The sequence below is a fragment of the Trichosurus vulpecula genome, chromosome 1, assembly GCF_011100635.1.
Source record: "Trichosurus vulpecula isolate mTriVul1 chromosome 1, mTriVul1.pri, whole genome shotgun sequence".
Lineage (NCBI taxonomy): Eukaryota > Metazoa > Chordata > Mammalia > Diprotodontia > Phalangeridae > Trichosurus > Trichosurus vulpecula.
Window position 1 is genome coordinate 392,599,552 of NC_050573.1, and position 19,077 is coordinate 392,618,628.

General features: G+C 42.0%; 1 protein-coding gene across 2 annotated transcripts in view; it reads right to left on the reverse strand.

Moving 5' to 3' along the window:
- The window catches only part of FECH (ferrochelatase), a 50,186-nt gene extending 39,161 nt beyond the window's left edge, over positions 1-11,025 (reverse strand). The window contains exons 1-2 of one of the 2 annotated variants that reach the window (XM_036757449.1): positions 10,758-11,025; positions 2,290-2,422 (exon numbers count right to left, since the gene is read on the reverse strand). In XM_036757449.1, coding sequence (XP_036613344.1) covers positions 2,290-2,422; positions 10,758-10,788 — 164 coding nt within the window. In that variant the 5' untranslated portion in view covers positions 10,789-11,025. The remainder of the gene's footprint in view (positions 1-2,289; positions 2,423-10,757) is intronic. The other variant, XM_036757457.1, reaches the window with a different exon arrangement.
- Positions 11,026-19,077: the final 8,052 nt, after the last annotated feature.

The following is a 19,077-nucleotide window of genomic DNA, read 5'->3' on the forward strand; positions in this document are numbered from 1 at the left end:
TTTCCTAACATGACTATTGTGGACATGTTTTACATGACTACACATACATAACCTACATGGAATTGCTTGCCTTCTCAATACGGGGGGGTTTGGGGAGGAGGTGGGGAGGGAAGAAGGGAGAGAGTTTCAAACTCAAAGTTTTAAAAACAAATATTAAAAATTGTTTTTACATGTAATTGGGCAAAAATTAAATACTAAATAAATACAAAAAAAAGTAGATAATAATGTCAAATTTACAGAGGAGAAAGTCTCCCTCTTGAGCATATCACAGTAGGTAAATGACCAAGCAAGAGTCTCAATTCTCAACCTTAATTTCAAAAACAAGAAACAACTCCCGGAAAATAGGAAGCAGAGGTTCGAAGCTCTAGAAGTGGAAGGAACCTCAGAGGTCATCTAGCCCATCCCCCTGAGGCCCAGGGAGGTTAAATGACTTGCCCAAAGTCACTTGGGTAAAAGGAATCAACAGAGGTGAGATCAGAACCCAGGTCTTCTGACTTCTGAGCCAGTTTTCTTTCCACTATTAGAGATATATCCATTTTGTAGCCCACTGTAAGGGTTAACTAAAGAAATGTTCTTATCTTCTCTTAAAGGAAGATGTTACTACCCTCATTTGCTGAACTAAGAAACTAAAATTTAGCGGTAAAGGCAATGTTTCATAGGTTCTCCAAACACTAAAGCCAGCAAAAGTTTTACCAAAGTCCGGAAAACTAGCAGTTTTCTGTTACCTGAAAATTCAGGATGCTCTCATGTGAAGTCACCATTGTGCCCTGAATCTCTCTCCTTCTTTCCTGGTCCCAGTGTCCCCCGAGTTTCACTCTCAAAGACTGTGACTAATAATAAATTATAATACACTTTTCCGGGGATGGGTGCCAGTTCATAAATTAAGAGGTAGGTAATACTAGGCCAAATGACTTATTGAAAGCCACAGAGGGTGTCAGCGCTCAATCTGGATTTAGAACTCTACTTTTCATCTACGCCACCTGAGCTCAGAGCAGGAGACTGACCATTAAGGTCTGAATGGGACATTGCTTTGCTAGCATTTTTGAAAACCCATATTCAATCTTGTACATGAAAGGGAAGTAAGGATTTGAAAATGTTTAAACACCACTGCACTTAATTCCAAATGATGCTGTGAATGATGAATGGTGCATTAGTAACTTCTCACACCACTTTCCTAGCCTTGTGAAGAGTAAGCTTCCATCAAAGATTACAGTCTTTTCCCCAAGAGAAAAAGATAAGATGTCTGTAATCAGAGCCTAAATGGTCAGGTTCCCTTTCTTTAAAACTCACGTACATTAAAAAACAAAATACAAATCACTGAAAACATATTACTTAAAAGTTTCAACCTTGTGTCATTTCTCTCAATTTGAAAGTTTTCCTTTGACTTAACCTACCTAAAACATATGAAACTTATATAAGCTAGTCTGTGGTCAAAAAGAAAAAAAAAGTAAAATTCTGTTTTTATTACGAATGATTCATACCAAGAAAAAGCAACCCAACAATTCCGTATGTTCATGACCTGATCAATCTGTGTACATCTTACCATTTATGATATCCTTCACATTCACATTCTCGTAAACTAATAAAGTTTGGGGAACATTATAAATGTCTGCTACCATCATAGTTAACAATAAAGTGTGGTGCAAGGCATTTTGCAATTAATGACAGTAACAAAATAGTTTACAAAATAGTTTCAAGGCTGATTTATACCCTTTCTTCTTCACAAAAAAAAAAAGAGAAATAACTGTGTAAAGTATAAGACGTTAAAACCCTACAGTTTCTCCAACTCCACATTTATACACAGAATGAAGCCTTATAGTTAATGTCAAATGTGACAATATAATTTTCCAGAACCAATTTCAACCCCAAATTACTGATAACATTTCCACTTCTGTGTAGCATTCACTAGAGGTCATCCTCCTGAGGCTGTGATGGCTAGAAGAGGGTCAATGGGGGGCAAACAAGAATGGCATTCCCTTTTCCACTCAGCCAAGATGAAAAGGCTCTCTGTACTTCTTTTTCTTCCCGATGAGGGGAGGGTGCCTTGGGGGCAGGCGGTAGTAGTGAAAAGAGCTCAAGGTTAAACTTTTTTCTCCCCAATAAAATACATGTCTCACATAATATATTCCATGGAGTCTCACATTTGGTGACAACAAGCCCAAGGGAAGAAAATACCCCTAATCAACTGAATCTACATAGCCTCTTCCTTATTGGGTAGGTTATGCTCACTGATACCCTTTCACATCAATCAAGAGAAGCACTCGTTATCTCCGAAACTTCAATTCCTACCTCTTCTCTGGTTGAACTTCAGCTTTTGTACTTTGTGTGGGCTTGGCTGTTGCTGCTGTTGCTACAGCACCAGACTGACACCTCCACAGGCCATGGATTCTCCCATGATTGCTGCCCCTGCTGCTTTTCACCACTGCAATAAAATTAAAATAAATTTAGTGTGAAATCTGGTTGGAAAGTAATTGCTTTGAAAAGGCACACTAAGGCATAGTTCCTGGATTTATATAAATGCGGAGATTTGGGGAGTCTGAGTTCATTTTCTCACTGTCTTTTTCAGGAAACAAAAGGATGTTAAAAGGCATTCAGAACTAGAATAACATTTATTTCACTTAGTTATCCCATTTCTGCTTCTCTTTCAGCCTATGAAAATAAAATAATGGATCTGCTCAACCAGACTGAACTATCACTGAAGTGCCTTGCATACTTAATGTTTTTCTATCACTAAATCTCAAAAGAATGTTACCCCCTTGGGATTTATAATGAAGTCAAAGTTTAAGTCCTATAGCAGGCTCATGGTATGTGTGAGGTGCCATGAGGCCAACTTGTTTCCATGGCCTATTTCTACCAGCCTTTAAGCTGATGGAACGAAAGTTGGTTCAGTCTCTCCCATTCTAACCTTTCCCTGAGAGTCAGTGTTAGTAACTGATCAGCATCCTCCTCACATTTTGTATCCATTAAAAGAAAAGAAGGTAAGAACACCACATTTTAAAATGTGGCTCACCTCTATTCTCTAGTACAGAAGCAAGGAAATAACTAGTCACACTAAAATAGACTGGCCCCCTAAATTCATTTGTGAGCTTTTGAGGATGGGGATCTGTATCAGTAATTAAGGTGGGACTTTCTTTTACTGTTTTCTCTTTTAGCACTTATTTAATTAAGTGCCCTTGAAGAGTCTGGCCTTTGATTTGGATCAGGAGTCACTGACTTGTATATGGTGGTACTAGGGGTTAACTTTCCCATACCCTAAATGGGATTTTTCACTGTTCTTTGAGTGCTTCTCAGCACTGAGGTAATCAAGTGCCCCAGGGCCCTGAGACTGGTATATGAGATCCAAGGCTGGCAGTTGACTTTTGGGGCTCTCATTCATTGGAAGAGTGTTGGCGTGGAAACTCTGGGTAGCCCCCCAGCTTTGAAGAAACCCAGATGTTTCGTTTGGGGGCACACTCATGCATAGAGTATTGAGACTCTGGACAAGCTGTAACTGCCCCCGGCTTTGCTAACCCAGACCCATTGGTTCTTCTCTGATAACTGTATTGTGATTTGAATCAGGCAAGGTCTGTCTGTTGATGTTTGTAATTTCTGTTTGTATTTGCCTTGAAGTTCAGGTGGCTGATCTTTTTCCCGTGAATTAAGTGATTAATATATGTATGTTTAATGAAACTGAGATTGTTAACCCCTTAAAGTTACTTTCCTTAGTAAAGCAGACCAAAGAACCTGCGCTGGCAGCTCTTGTTGCTGGTCTTGTTGGGTCTTATACCCCACAATAGCTGCTGCAAGCCAAATTATTGTCACAGGATCACACCTGTTTGTTTTTCTGACTAAAATACATCAACTATGGGAGAAAGACATATCTGGGTTATTTAGAGCAGACTCCCCATCCCAAAAGATCCACATGTATGAGGCTGTATTATACAAACCTCATTAAATGAGGATGGAAGAATATAAACTAACATACGGAATTTCAACTCAGGTCATCCTGACCATCACAATTTTCAACTCAGCACATACAACTGATTAAGGTACAGTCTCTGGGAACCCCCTTGGACTCTCCTTAAATCTTCCCACTAGATCTAGCCTTTCCCTAAGACCATAAGGCTTTCATTATCTAGGCCCAAATTTCTACCTGGCCTAGCCCTTTATTATCCAGATGCTTCCCACCCTAGATCCTATCAAAATCCCATTCTCTTGTTTCCTGGAGTCTTGACCTCTAGTCATCCCAGTCCCATCAATATCCTCCTTAGACTCCTCCTCAAGACTCTCCCTAAACCCCTCCTCTAGTCACCCCAGACTACTTGACCACCCCTAGATCCCTCCCACAATCTTTCTGTATACATCTTGCCTCCATGAAGGCGCTCAGATTCAATCTAGCCCACTTACGAAAACAAGTGTCACAAATGGTAAGATTTCTTAAGGCAACCCATTATGACAAATCCTTAATAAACTTCGTCTTTTTCCTTGGCTGAGAAGGCTTGAGTCGAATTCATTCGGCAGGACTCGGAGTGTCAGTGTTTGGGGTCTTGAGCACCCCTAAAAACATATGGTTCCTAACATCATCATTTTTTTTAACCTCAAGTTACAACCATCAGCTTACTTTAGACAAGTACCTTTTAAAATGTGCATGGGGGTTTAACCAAATTCTCAGTAATGCCAGAACAGCCATAAGGTCCTTTGCATAAAATAAGATCATCCTTAGAGGCATATCTGGGTTGCATCAAGGTAAAGTATTTTGGTACTGGATAATGTGACTTGGTACCAAAATAATATTCTCTCTTTCCCAAAGGCAGAGATCCCCCAAAAGAATTCCAAATTGGTTGCCGCTACCCATGCTCTTCTCTCTACTCTATCTCCATCTCCATGGTTTGCCAAGAGTCCCAGTGGGGAAACAGACATGGTGAGCACCAGCATCCTTCCTGACTTTGCCCAGGAATTTAATTATTAACAATAGCAACTAAATAATATCTTCCTTAAGGTTTCCAAAATTGGTTTCCTCACAACTCTCAGGTATCACAAAAATTACTCTTCTCATTTTAGGAAAGATGAAAAATGACTTAGAAGTTAAGCAACTTGATCGTGGGGTCACACAAGCTATCATGTGTCTGACATAGGTCCCTATCCAGGCCTCCTGATTTTAAGTCCAGCACTATTTCGACTACACCAGGGGTTCTTGAAGGTGGTGGTTGTTTTTTTTTTAAATATTTTGATAACTGTATTTCCAATACAATGGTTCCTTTTGTAATAAACATTACTTTGAGAAGGGTCCACAGACTTCAGCAATCTGCCAAAGGGCTCCACAACACAAGCAAGGTTAAGAACTCCTGCCCTGCACCATGAGGCCTCACAATACACTTCTCAGGAACCTCCTTGGTGTCTGCTTTAGGACCCAGGTTTAGAATCCACCTCTGTGATGACGAGCAACTTATTTAACTACCCTCCACTTCAGGTTCCTATCTGTAAAATAGGAATAGTAACCCATACTATCTGTCTCACAGAGTCATGAGGGTTAATTGAAGCACTGGATAGATTTCAATTCAAAGCACTTTTGTGAATCATAAAGTACAATATAAGGGTACATTTTGTTCCACTTCTTCAGGTCTGATAATCTCAAGATTTTAGAGAAAAGAAAAGTAGCTTCTTCTCACAAAAAGTTCAGGGAAATCAACTAGAAGAATTTAAAGTCATCTCAACTCATTTAAAACAAATGACAAATTATATCTTAACATATAATCAGCCAACAAGTGTTACGTCAGAAAGTTCAAGGGAATGTACTGACTTAAATTTTCTAGCCACTTTACTCACTGGTCTAAGGTACTATAAATCTGATCCTGCTTATGGTATGGAATATGGGTCTGCCTTTGTAAACCTACAAACCATAACTGAAATAAGAGAACAGGATTATGCTAGTGAGAGTGGAGAAAGAAAAGGGCCCAAGCTTCAAGAGCTCCTGATCTCACCAATGGGTGGATCACTCAATAAATGACTTAGTTAACTTTGATTAAGTTTCCAAGGGAAAAATCTACTCATTCGTGTGACTATACTAGCTCTACAAAGAAACAAAGCATTTTCATGGTATAGATACTTGCTTTTCCCCTCCGGTCATGGGAAGCAGGTAGCAAAGGTAAATATACCCCTGTTGCTCAACTGAGGGCCATTTTTACAAGCCCTCACATGGAACTTTATATACCTACCCGTCCAAAATTACTATACCAGGCGCAAAATAGTAACCAAAATGTGAGGTGCTATGAGATTGAATCAAGAGCAACGACAAACTACCACAGAATCATAGAGGCCATCCAGCCCAAACTGTACTTGAAAAAGTATTTCCTCCAAAATAGCCCCAAAAAGTATAATTCAGCTTAGTCTGAAGTCTAATAAAGGGCAACTCACTTCCTCCCAAAACAAGCCATTTCACTTCTGGTAGTTCTAATTATTAGGAAACTTTTTCTTAGGTCAATTTCTTAACCTGGGATCCAGGGGTAGATATTTTTTGGGGGTGGGGGAGGAATCTATATGTTTTTATAATCACTAAGGGTTTCCTTATTAATCTTACATATTTTATTTTATGCATTTAAAGCCATCATTCTTAGGGCAGCTAGGTGGCACAGTGGATAGTACCACATGGTCTGTATGCTCCTTTCCAGTTTTAACTTCTAAGATCTTCAGCACAAAAGGCCTCCTACCTTCATTGCTTTTATTTGTGGATACTTTAAGTATGGTGGCCTGGATAAGAGAAATTTGCAGTACTCGGTATCACTTCATGACTTATAATTTAGAGCTTTTATGATTTTATAGGAAATGTGATTAAGAGGGGGAGAAAAGTGAATTCAATACTACTCAACACCATTACTGAGTCTTTATGCCTATCCTTAAAAGAGCATCACTTTAGTTCGTGGATGATCTGTGTCTGTAATAGAGACCTGACATAGAGGTTTGCATTTCGACCCTTCCCAGTTACTCTCTATTTGGTGCCATGCTGATTGGTTAGAAGAGTCAGACAATCTCGTATCTGTGTGTGTGTGTGTGTGTGTGTGTGTGTGCATGTGTGTGTGTGTGTGACAGACAGACAAAGAGACAAAGAGAGAGGCAAAGAGAAACAGAGACAGAGAGACAGAGAATATTAGCCAAAATAGCTTATCAAATACTTTCTTGCACATGACAGTCTCACAGAGGTATGGTTTCTGTCCTCTAAGAGAATGTAATCTGAGAGACAACACTGATGCAGATCAATAGAAGTAACAGCTAAAGAGGAAAAGTATCACATACATGTGTAATTGTCAGTGGGTCAATCAATCAACAAGTGCTGGATTTGGAGTCAAAAAGACTTGGGTTAAAAATCTCACCTCAAACATTTACAAGTGCATGATCCTGTGTAAATTATTCAATGTCTCTGTGCCTCAGTTTCCTTGTCTGTAAAATGAGGGGGTTGGACTCAATGGGCTGTCAGATCCCTTCCTCTGTTAAGCACCTACTATGCGCTAGGCACTGTGATTGGGGAGGGATACAAAAAAGAGTCCCTGATCTATCCCCTGCTGGGGGATAAAGCACAAACACAAATAAGTACAGAATACTCAAATGGATCTATGATATTATCTATTTGGAAGCTCCCTCCGTCCGATGACACAGATCACACTGTGTCCATCCCCATCCATACCGTGTAACTCTTACCCACATGCTCCTCCCATTCTGTGTAAAGGGTCCACCCAATCTGCCCAAGGTTTTCCTCACTCACCCCTAACATGAGAAGGGCAGCAGTGGAGCCCTCTGCCGTCCATGCTGTCCCTGCATCATCTGGTGTGACCAGTCCATATTCTCATCCTTGATCATACAATTCCTTGCCAACGTCTTTACTCCTGTTCTACTTCATTGTTAACATGCTCAGCCTGCTCAAACGTTTCTCTGTGTGCCTACTATTCTCTAGAATCAGGGCCACTTGTGGCCCTTCAGCACTTCTTAAACTGTGGATCTTCCAAGGCAAGTATATTCCATGACTCATCACCATATAGCAACACCCGGAAAATGGTAATATTAAAAAGATGGGCCTTTCCCTTTATGGGAAGCAGGAAAAAAAAGTTTGCAATTTATTAAAGGCAATCCAACCAGTTTTTCCCCTCCTGTTCAACTTCAGATCCAACCAAGAGTCTCCCAGTGCGGTTTGTCTCTGATAAACATACTGATAGCCAAGGTCTATTTAGTGTCCAACCAAATGTATTTTGAAATATGGGCAACGGACATTTTTGTGTACTTGGTCTTTCCTATGTGGAAAGATAACGGCGCTCTCAAAAGAAATAGAAAAATGGAAAGGCCAAATTTAGGGAAGAAAATGAGCTCTGTTTTTGGGTGTGGTGCATTTGAGACCTCAATTTGGGAGGAGATATCTAGCAGGAAGCTGATGATATTCAAGAGAGAGAGCTGACATATAGATTTGGGAGTTATCTACATAACTCATGGAAGCAGATGAGATCAGCGACCTCCAAGGAAGAAAGTATAGCAAAGGAGAGAAAAGAGCTCTGGATAGAACAGTGGGGGTGAGGCGGAGGTCACCCAGACCAAAGGGGCAGATGGCAAATAATATTGAGAATATCAAGAAGGGACAATCAGAGAGGTTAAAGGTTAGTGTCACAGAAATCAAGGGAATAGAGAGTATCCAAGGGGAGAAGATGATGAAGAGAATACAAAATACAGAGAGGTAAAGGAGGATGAGAACTGAGAAAAAACCATTCACTCAATTTAGCAGTTTAGGGATTACTGGTTAATTCAATTAGATAAAACAAACACTTATTAATCCCTTATTATGTACAAGACGCTGAGCCTGATGATCAGGAAAAAAAAAAAGAGGCAGGAATTGTCTCCCCTCTGTATATCCAGCACCTGGAGTAGTCCAGTGGCCCATCATAGTAAAGGGAAGTGGGGAGTGAAAGGGAAAGATGCACCATAATTTCATCCACTTTGGAAAATCTAAGTATGAAATTTGTAATTTATAATCTTAGTAGTGTGCCCGTGCTAATAATAATAACTCACATTTATATAGTGCTTTAAGACTTGCAAGGCACTTCTCATACAATATTTCATTTAAGCCCTGTAACAAATGTGTAAGGTAGACAGATGCTGCGATTAACTTCAGAATACAGATGAGGAGATGAGGTTCAGAGAAATCCAAACTCATTTCTTGCTGTCTCCCAAACAGAACCGCTACGCATTGCGCCATGCTGCCTCTCGCCGAGGGCATAACCGGCACTTGAGGTCTCTAGCCTGAAAAAATTATAAAGGTGATTCGGCAGTAGAACTTGCACTTGGTATGTTCAAACAGGTGCCTCTGAGAATCTTCCTAGCTTCTGAAACCAACCAGGAATGCTACAACACATACAATGTGGAAGCCTCCGTGCCTGGCACAGTGGCACACACAGCTGTCGGGAGAAACAACCGCTGCACCCATGTAGTCAGTGAGGATGGCTCCCTACAAAATGACTCTAAAAACCCTTGCTCCCAAGCTTTTCTAATGCAAGCACTACCAGGACATAAACACTGTTTCATATCATATTTACTTCCATTCTCCCAAACAACAAGACCCTCTCCCCTCCTGCTCACCTTCCAACAGCAGCTGAAAGTCCAATGATAGGATTATAAGGTCTAGAGCCGGAATGAACCTGGAAGGGCACCTAGTCTGACCCCATCATCGTACAGAGGAGGTAAAGGAGATCCAGGAAAGTTAAGTGAATAGTTTACACTGGCTGGAAGAGCCAGGGGTGGGATGGGAACCCATCTGGAATCTGAAGCCACTACTTGCATTTTTCTCTGCCTCTCCTCCCCAACGGGGCTGGAGACCATAACTCGCTAAGCAGAGCTTCAGTAAACTCCAGTGGCTTTCCAGAAATATAAAGTCTTCTGTTTGAACCTTAAAATCCTTCACCACCGGATACTTCCTACCTTTCTGGGATTCTGTTTGGTTTTTTTTTTAAACACTCTACCCCACTCCCCACACTCTAAAATCCTGATCTCACTATATGCTCATACAGCAGTTCATCTCCCACCTCCCCGTCTTTGCCCCAGCTGTGCCCCTAGGGCGGAATGATGATCTTCCTCTTCATCTCCATCTCTGGGATTTCCCCGTCCTCCTTAATGACTCACATCAAACTACACTCCCAGTAGAAGGCTCGTCCCGTCCCTCCCAGCAGTTAGAGCCTTCCCGTCTAAGACTGCTCTTCGAAGATCCGTTCCGTATCTCATCTCTCTCCGTACACGTTGTTCTTCCTCATTAGACTGTAAGCGCCAGGAGGGCAGGCACCTGGTTTTTGCCCTTCCCTGGGGTTATGCCAACCCCAGCAGTAGGCGCTTAATCGATGCCCGTCGTTTGGGGGAGGAGTTGACTCTAACAGGCACTTTGGCTTCCCCCGGTTTGCCTGCCCCACGATGCCAGCGCTGCCTGGCACGATTGCAGCACTCTTCTTATTTCACAGAGGAGGAGACCAAGGCCCTGAAGGAGTGAATTCCTTGCCCAGGATCTCACTGGGATTAAGTGACAGGGGCAGAATTCGAACCCAGGACCTGGTACTCCGCAGCCCCGCGGGCTCTCCGGTCTGCATCCCTGACCCGAGCCCCTGAATCTGGGCCACCCCTCCCCGTCCCCGGAACCCCCGCCCAAGAGGCGGGACCGTAGAGCCCCAAGAGCAGCCCGCGGCCCCCTTCCGGTCATCGCGATCCTCGCGGCCGGCTCCGACAGCCACGGCCGCGGCGACTGGCCCGGGCGCACTTACAGGGACTCAGGAGGCGAGCGGCGGCAGCCATGTTGATGACAGCTAGAAGCTTTCGGTCGCTCCGAAGAGGCCGCGGCGCCGTTCCTCTGGCGGCGCCTGCGCACGCGCCCTCGGTCCTCCCCGGGCTCAGGACCGTCCCAGCCCCGGGCTCTGGCTCCCGCTGCTCCGCTCCGCCGCGGAGCTCCTCGCTCGGCCCCCCGCAGAGAGGACGCCTAGCGCTCTGCTCCGCAGCAGCACCGGCTGGGGAACTGCGCCTAATCTGCCCGGAGTCCGCGGGCGGGGAGGTGCCAGGAGCAGCAGGGGAGGGGCTGGCTCCAAGACCCACCCCTCCTCTCCGCTGCCCATTGAGGACGCGAGTAAAGCAGGGCAGGCAAAGTAAAGTTTGCATCTCCCGGACGGGGTGATCCTCCTCTCTATTGCCTCGCCACTGCAGGGTGCCTCTAGCACTTGGAAAGGACCCCAGAGGGTCTCTATTCCTCTAGCCCTCATTTTGCATTTAAGGAAACTGAGTTGGCTAAGACTCTACGGGTGAGTGTGTGATTTGAACTCAGGCCTTCGGACTCCAAAGTCAGTGGTCGGTCGGTTTGTTTGGTTTTTTTCCCCAGTCTATCGAGTTGTTGTCTCCTATAAAGATCTAGACATACTTTACTGTTCCATAAAATTTTCAGTTATAGACTGAGCTGGAAAGGGCCTCGGAGGCTATAATAATAACATTTACATGCCGCTTACGACTTGCTGCTTTACAATTATCATCTTATTTTATCCTCACAACAACCCTGGAAGGTTATCTCCACTTTACATATGAAGAAACTGAGGGAAACAGGTGAAGTGACTCACCCAGCTAGTGAGGCTCACAATAACCCTGGGAGGTAGATGCCGTTATCTCCATTTGACAGATGAGGAAACTGAGGCAAACAGGTTAAATGACTTGCCCAAGGTTACACAGCTAAAAAGTCTCATAGCAACCCTGGGAAGTAGACGCTCCATTTTTATGGATGGGAAAAACAAGTCACACAGCTGGTAAGTGTCTGGGTTCAGATTTAAACTCCCGTCCTGACTCCAAGGGTGACAACTTTCCACTGTGTCGCCTTAGCGGTCCCACATATGTGTGTATGTATATGCATATATATGCACATAGGAGTGTATGTATATATAGATATATGTATACAGTTTGTATATAATTGTTTTGTTTGCCTGTTGTCTCCCGTTGTTAGATTGTAAAATCCTTGAGGGCAAGGACTGTTTTTGCTTTTCTTGGCATCCCCAGTGCCCTGCACAGTGCTTAATAATCGCTCATTCCTGGTATGGCATTCCATTTCCCAGCCCAGGGACTTTCTTCTCCTGAGGCTGAAATGCATTCTCCCTTTACCACCACCTCTTAGGATCACTAGTTAATCAGGAGGCAGATCGATGTGACTGCCCTCCTCTCCAAAATCACCTTATGTCAATTTTGCACAAATTTTAAAAACCTACCTATAAATGTATGTTTTGAATTAAAAGCATTTATTAAATGTTTACGATGTGTCAAAAATGGTGCTAAGCACTCGAGATTAAAAATACAAAAGTGTGACGGTCCCTGCTCTCAGAGCTCCATTTAATGGGGGAGACAAGATATGTGGGGGGTCAGTGGCCAGAGAAGGGACCTTTGGTCTGGAAAGTAGCAAAGACGGTGCACAGAATACTGGGGCAGACAACAGGCCTACTCTTTCCAGAGGCCATAACAGTGTGATTTTGATTACACATCTCAGAGGAAGTGTTGGAGGGTGAGGAGAGTAGTGGAAGTGGTCTCAAGAAATATCTAAGCAGGTGGTTTTAAGTTCCTCCCAGCTTTGGTCCTCGTAGGACTCGTCTGGAGCGAGCCATCTCAGAAACGGGCTTCAGGGCAGAAAACAACTGGGTAAAGAGGCAGCTTGGTATGTAACCTCCTTTAGGGCAGGGGATGTTTCACTGTATCTTTAGGGCTTGGTGTAGTAGGCTCTTAATAAAAGCTTGTTGGTTGCCCGGAGTCCTCATCTATTATGTATTTAAAAAAAAAAGATATAATCTATCAAGTTGTATGTAATCTTGAGGTCAGGAACAGTATTTTTCATTGTCTTTGTATAGTAGTTTCTTAATAAGTGGGCAACTCGAATTATCTGAGCTCAGAGGAGGGAGGCTTATCACCAGGATGGCCACAACATCCCATGAAATTGAAAAAAAAAAATTGGTTCCGTACCTGGGTAGTTGAGGTGCTGATCAAATTATTCAGTTTCCTAAAAATGATAATTTCTGTTGCAGTGGGAGCCCCAATTAAAAGGGCCAGTCTTCATCATTGTCTAAAGGTAAAATCAAATGGGAATTCTATAGGATTGTCGCTCTGAGAAATGGAGAAGTTGCTTTTTAAACATTTTATTTTCCTATATTTCATTACCAAGTCTGTATTTCTTAGCTAAGATTCTAGTCATTCTTTATTGTCCTTTCAAAGAGTTTTTCTAGTATGAAGGACATGTTTTCCTGCCTCGAAAACCCTGCATCTTTTACCTATTTTTAAAGTCAGCACCAGAAGCAGTATGTGTAAGGCCGGAGAACTAGAAAGCAAGAGGAAATTAGGAGTCTGAATTCTCTCTTTATTTAGCCACATATGGAATACCCTGGATAAGTCAAGTGCTCTATCTCTGGCTACATTCCACTTTCTGCCAAATGAAGATAATGTTTATCTATTGTCCGTCTGCAGCATGGATTCCATAATGATTGGGGAGCAGGCAGAAATTGGGCATAATTTCATATAGCTCATGGTTTGCTTGCATTTTGAGTTGTGTTTTTTTAATCAGGCTCATGATGGGACAAAGGTTTGTAAATGTTATATACTTTTAGGGGAAAGAAATGCAGTACATTTTTTAGGGAAAACAAAAATTGTATTGTTTTTTAAATAAATCACTTTCATATTCTTTTAGTGAATATCAAAACCATTTCATTGTTAAATATATTCATTTAGCATCTATTTATAAATTATATTTTTTGTGGATTTTTGTTGATATGCTTTAATTTGTATTAATTTTAAATCCAGTTGTCCATCATTTATTCAGCAAGGATTTAAGTGCCTACTAGGTGCTGGGGATAGCACAAAAACAAACAAAAAAAAAACCCAAACACTTCCTGCCCTTGAAGCCATTCTGCTGGAGGACAAGGGGTATAGAAATAAGCAAATACAAATCTTACACAAAGAAAATGCAATGGGAAAGTACTACCATGTCTCCCAGAAAGGGTGGCTTCCTCTAGAAGGTAGAGGCAAAGGAGAACATTCTGTCCCTCCCCATCTCCCAGACATCCAAAGCTCTGGAGATGGGTGGTGGCAAATAGGCTGGTCTGGCTGGAACGTCAGAATAGATGGGTGAGAATCTAGTTCTCTAGTTCTAAAAGGGATCTTGTATTTTATAGTAGGAGCCATCTCATGTAGTGGAGTGACATTATTAGACCTGAGCTCAAGGAATATCAGCTTGACAACGGTGAAGTCATGTTTCCAGTGATCAAAACGTACAAAACGTGATACATTAGTACTGATGTGTGACAGGTGAAAATGAATCCATTACCCTTCACCTAGAAGTATCTCTATTATTATAGAAACTTTGTTTGATGTTACTAAAAGATAGTGGAAAGAACATCAGTTTGGAGACAGAAGAGACCTGCCTGGTGGTCAATCCCAACCAAGTGACTGAAGTCTGGTTCCTCATCTGTAAAAGCAGGGTGAGGGGCAGGGTGTGTGAAACAGTAATAAAACCTACAGTACTTAACCCCACAGCATTGTTGTGAAGACCAGTGAGAGCATGAATGCTTTGCAACTTTTGGCATTAGGTCATCAAGTTGTTGTTCGATTCTGTCCAACGCTTTGTGACCCCATTTGGGGCTTAAAGATGCTGGAGTAATTTGCCATGTCCTTCTCAAGCTCATTTTACAGATGAGGAAACTGAGCCAGTTAAGTAGCTTGCCCAGGGTCACACAACTAGGGAGAGTCTGAGACCAGATTTGAACTCACATCTTTCTGACTCCAGGCCTAGCACTCTATCCACTGCACTCCTTTACAGTTGACTTGTGCAAAATCTGAATGTACCCTATTATGGCTGTTATTTTTCAAAATATACCTACATGCATGTTTTTTTTCTAACATATGTCTCATCTTAGGGGCACAAATACAGGAGGATACACCACCATAAGGGCTAGTCAGTCAATAAGATAAATGTAATTAAGTGCCTACACTGTGCTAAATGCTGGATCAGCTTTGTAATATATAACTTTACATTCCTAAGATTAAAATCAGTGTCTTTAGAAAACTAACAGTGCTTTATACTCTATAAATACAGGATAATAACAGAAAAAAGGATGAAAAGCTAAAAAAAAATTTTTCTGAAATGTACAGATTCATAGATTTAGACCTAGAATGGATCTTAGAGATGAGGGTGATTGCTTTCAACTTGGAGATAAGTAAACTGAAGCCCAGGTAGCTAGGTGCTGGAGTAGATAGACTGGCCCTGGAGTGGACAGACAGGGCCTCAGATACTTACACTGTGTGATCCTGGGCAAGTCACTTAACCCTGTTTGCCTCTTTCCTCATCTGTAAAATGAGCTAGAGAAGGAAATGGCACACCACTCCAGTAACACTGTCAAGGAAATCCAAATGAGGAAGACATGACTTAACAGCAAACTGAAGCCTACAGAGTTTAACTGGCTTGTCCAATGTCAAACAGTCATTAAGCAGGCAGAATATGAACCCAGGTCCTCTGATTCTAACACTATACCACACTGTTGCATATCTTCCAATGAGTTAATTCCAGGAAAAATAAACTGGAAAGCACATTGAGTTACAGGGTAAATTTTAAGAAAAAAAAAACCCATCCTTCTAAGGCTCAAGAAATATCGTGAGGATCTTCTTGCACAGAGTAGATAATTGTTTTACTTCTATTTTCCACGTTTACCAAGAAATACTTACGCAGAAACAATCACTTTCTACACAGAAATGTATATGAATGAAAGAAGCCTCTGGGCGGCCCCAGATAAAGCAGCCCAGCAGAGCAGAGGATTTATCTGAGGCTGGGTGACTTAATTAGTGGATAAAGCACTCGCCTGTCACAGATAGGACCCAGTGTGTGAGTTCAGCTCGAAGACCTAAGTAAAATGAATTTGTTGGTTTCAGCTCAGTGCTTTGGGAGAGGGGGGAAAAACCTAAATCATTATTTGTCATGATTGGCACCTCTGAGCTGCTGCACAAACTAAATTTAGATTACTTGGCTGTATCTCCTTAATCAGTAAAAGGGGGCAAATTCAGTGCAAAAGAAATTGTAGCTGAGTAAAGCAGAAGCAATTTGCATGCCATAATTATCATCTAATCCATAGTTCCAACATGCTAACTACCCTTTGTTTACCACAATGATGCTGCAGAATCCGAGTCAAAAGAATGTGTACTGTTTACCTTCCTCCCACAGCAAACAGAGGTTGCACGAACTCATAACTCTTACTCAATTACCCCAGTTACCATATTTACATGACAGCTAGTCAGGATCAGAGCTGCAGTCTATAGTTATTTGTCTGTCAGTCATTTCAGATTATCCACAACATTCTCAGTGAAGGTGTTCATAAGCCTGAAAATTCTTCCTAAATTATAACAGAAATTTCCTACCACACTTCAGCCCTTTGTCCACAAGTTTGGAGTATAGCTGTTCAATGCCACTTATACTATACCCAGGAAGGTAAGACTAGTATTACCATCCCCGTTTCACAGATGAGGAAAACAGGCTCAGGCCTATTCAGTGATTTGGCCTGGATCAGGAAGAGGTGGAGGCAGGATTTAACCATTAGTCTCTCCAAGGCCATGTGATCATTTTGTCCAGGTTCTTCTCCAGTACACAAATTACAGGTGGTGCTTACACATCCAAATTCTCTCTAGGTTAAATAACCCAGTTCTCATGATCATCAGATCTCCAGGCTGGGGTCATTGCTTCAGTTCTTTTACTCCTTTCCTGGAGCTCTGTGGACCCTATTCAAACTCTTCCTATCTCAAGTCTAGGGGTCCACCCCATATTCCTCTATCTCCCCAGCACCAGGCAGTGTCAAATCACCAGTATCTAGTCTTCAGGAAGGACCACCTAGCCAATGTGTTAAAATGATAATTGAGGAGCTGATGGGACACTGTAAGTCCTGACAACACAGAACTAGCATTTTAAACTTGAAAGTATGTTATGACAAACTCGAAGATTATTAATATCATGGGGTCCAAAGAAACTCAATGGTGCTAACAGCGAAAAGCTTAGCCGTTGTGGCCCCACATGAATGTCTCGCTGTTGAAAATTTAAACTTCTAGTATAGAGCTGAAGTTTCAAAAATTATTTACTGAACAAAAAAGCTCTGCACTGAAGTGTGGCGACAGGTGGATAATTTTGACTACGGACACTAAATGCCTGTTTGCTTGTAACATGCAAAAGTACTCTACTTTTTTAGAACTCCCAATCAAGTCTCTTTAGTTATATTAATAAATTTGGACACAAGATAAGTTTAGGCTGCTAGTGCAGTGGATAGAGTGTCTGGCCTGGTTCAGATCTGGCCTCCAGCACTTCCTAGCTGTGTGACCCATGGCAAGACACTTCACCCTGTTGGCCTCAGTTTCCTCATCTGTAAATGAGCTGGAGAAAGGAATGGCAAAGCACTCCAGTATCTTTGCCAAGAAAACCCCAGATGGGGGTATGGTAAGTTGGACACAACTGAAATCACTGAACAAAGATAAGGAGAACTTAGCCTAAATATAAGGACAGCACCCATTTCATCCATTCTCAACTACAAATTAATGTTTGTGCAGCGGCACTGTTCTATCTGCCTAATTTCATCATGCCTTTTTCTCTCCTGAAATGTTCAAGGGGAGAATTAGTGATATGATGCTTTAAAGTTTGCAAAGCACTTTAAAAGTTACCTCATTTTCTCTCACAACAACCCTAAGAGGTAGGTACTATTACCCTCATTTTACAGATGAAGAAACTGAGGCAAACAGAAGTCACAGAGCTAGTAAAGGTCTGAGGCAGGATTTGAACTCAGGTCTTCCTGACTCCAGGTCCCGTGTTCTTCCTCTCTGCCACCTAGCTGGTTGGAAGTGCTAAGAAAACCAAGTTCGTGGAAATAGAGGGGATGCTCATCCACTGGGGGAATGGCTGAACAAGTTGTGGTATATGAACATAATGGAATACTAAGATGAACAGGCAGACTTCAGAAAAACCTGGAGAGACTTACATGAACTGATGCTGAGTGAAGTGAGCAGAACCAGGAGAACACTGTACACAGTAACAGCCAGTGTGCAATGCAAAGACCTAAAACAATTCTAAAACTCATGATGGAAAATGCCATCCACATCCGTAAAAATAAATATGGAGTCCGAATGCAGACTGAAGCAAACAATTTTTTTTGTTTGGTTTTATGTTTTTCTTTCTCATGATCACTCCTATTCATTCTAATTCCTCTATACAACATGACTAATATGAAACTGTTTAATAGGAATGTATATGTAGAGCTTATATCAGATTGCATGCCATTCGGCTGGGGGGGGGGATTTAAAACTTATGGAAGTAAATGTTGAAAACTAAAAATAAACTTATTAAAAAAGAAGAAAACCAAGTTCAACAAAATTTCTCAACTAAAGTATTGTTTATGCCTGAACACTAAAATCTGATTTATGTGGAATAACTAAGTGGAGGACCCAGTATTAGCATCAAATATTGAAACATAATTCCTTTTTACTTCTTTCAGAAGAAACCAGAGATCATACATAACCAAATCAGCAATGTCCCAGCTGACTTTGTTCCAGGGTTACAGTCATGGCAAAGCTCTATGAAATGATGTTATCACCAAGACTCCAAACTTAAACTGACCATGCAACTATCCAGGGAACTTTGGGGTGGAAAAGTAGAGGAAGCAGAAGGAGGGAAAATAGCACAGAAAAATGGGTTGGGGAGAATCAAGGAAAGAGGAAGGGAAGACATGCGGAAAGAAGGGAGGCAGGAGAGAGCAATTTGGTAACTAAGTCACAGTAGGGCGCTATTAAGAGTGTGAAGCAGTGAGCAGTGACCTTTACAGTTAATTCCCTGGCTTGGCTGCCAGGTACCTACTACTGTTCTCTACCCTGGCCGAGTCTTCTTGAAAGAGCAACCAACGCCTCGTTGCAGCTGTGCCAAGATCTCACTGCCACTGACTTGGTGTTATCTTCTCTACTCATGCCCCAGTTAAGCTCCTCCAAGCTGGGTGCTTTTATTGTACCCACTGTTCCAACTGTTGTTCAGGTCCTGTTTTAGTTTCATTCAACAAATGC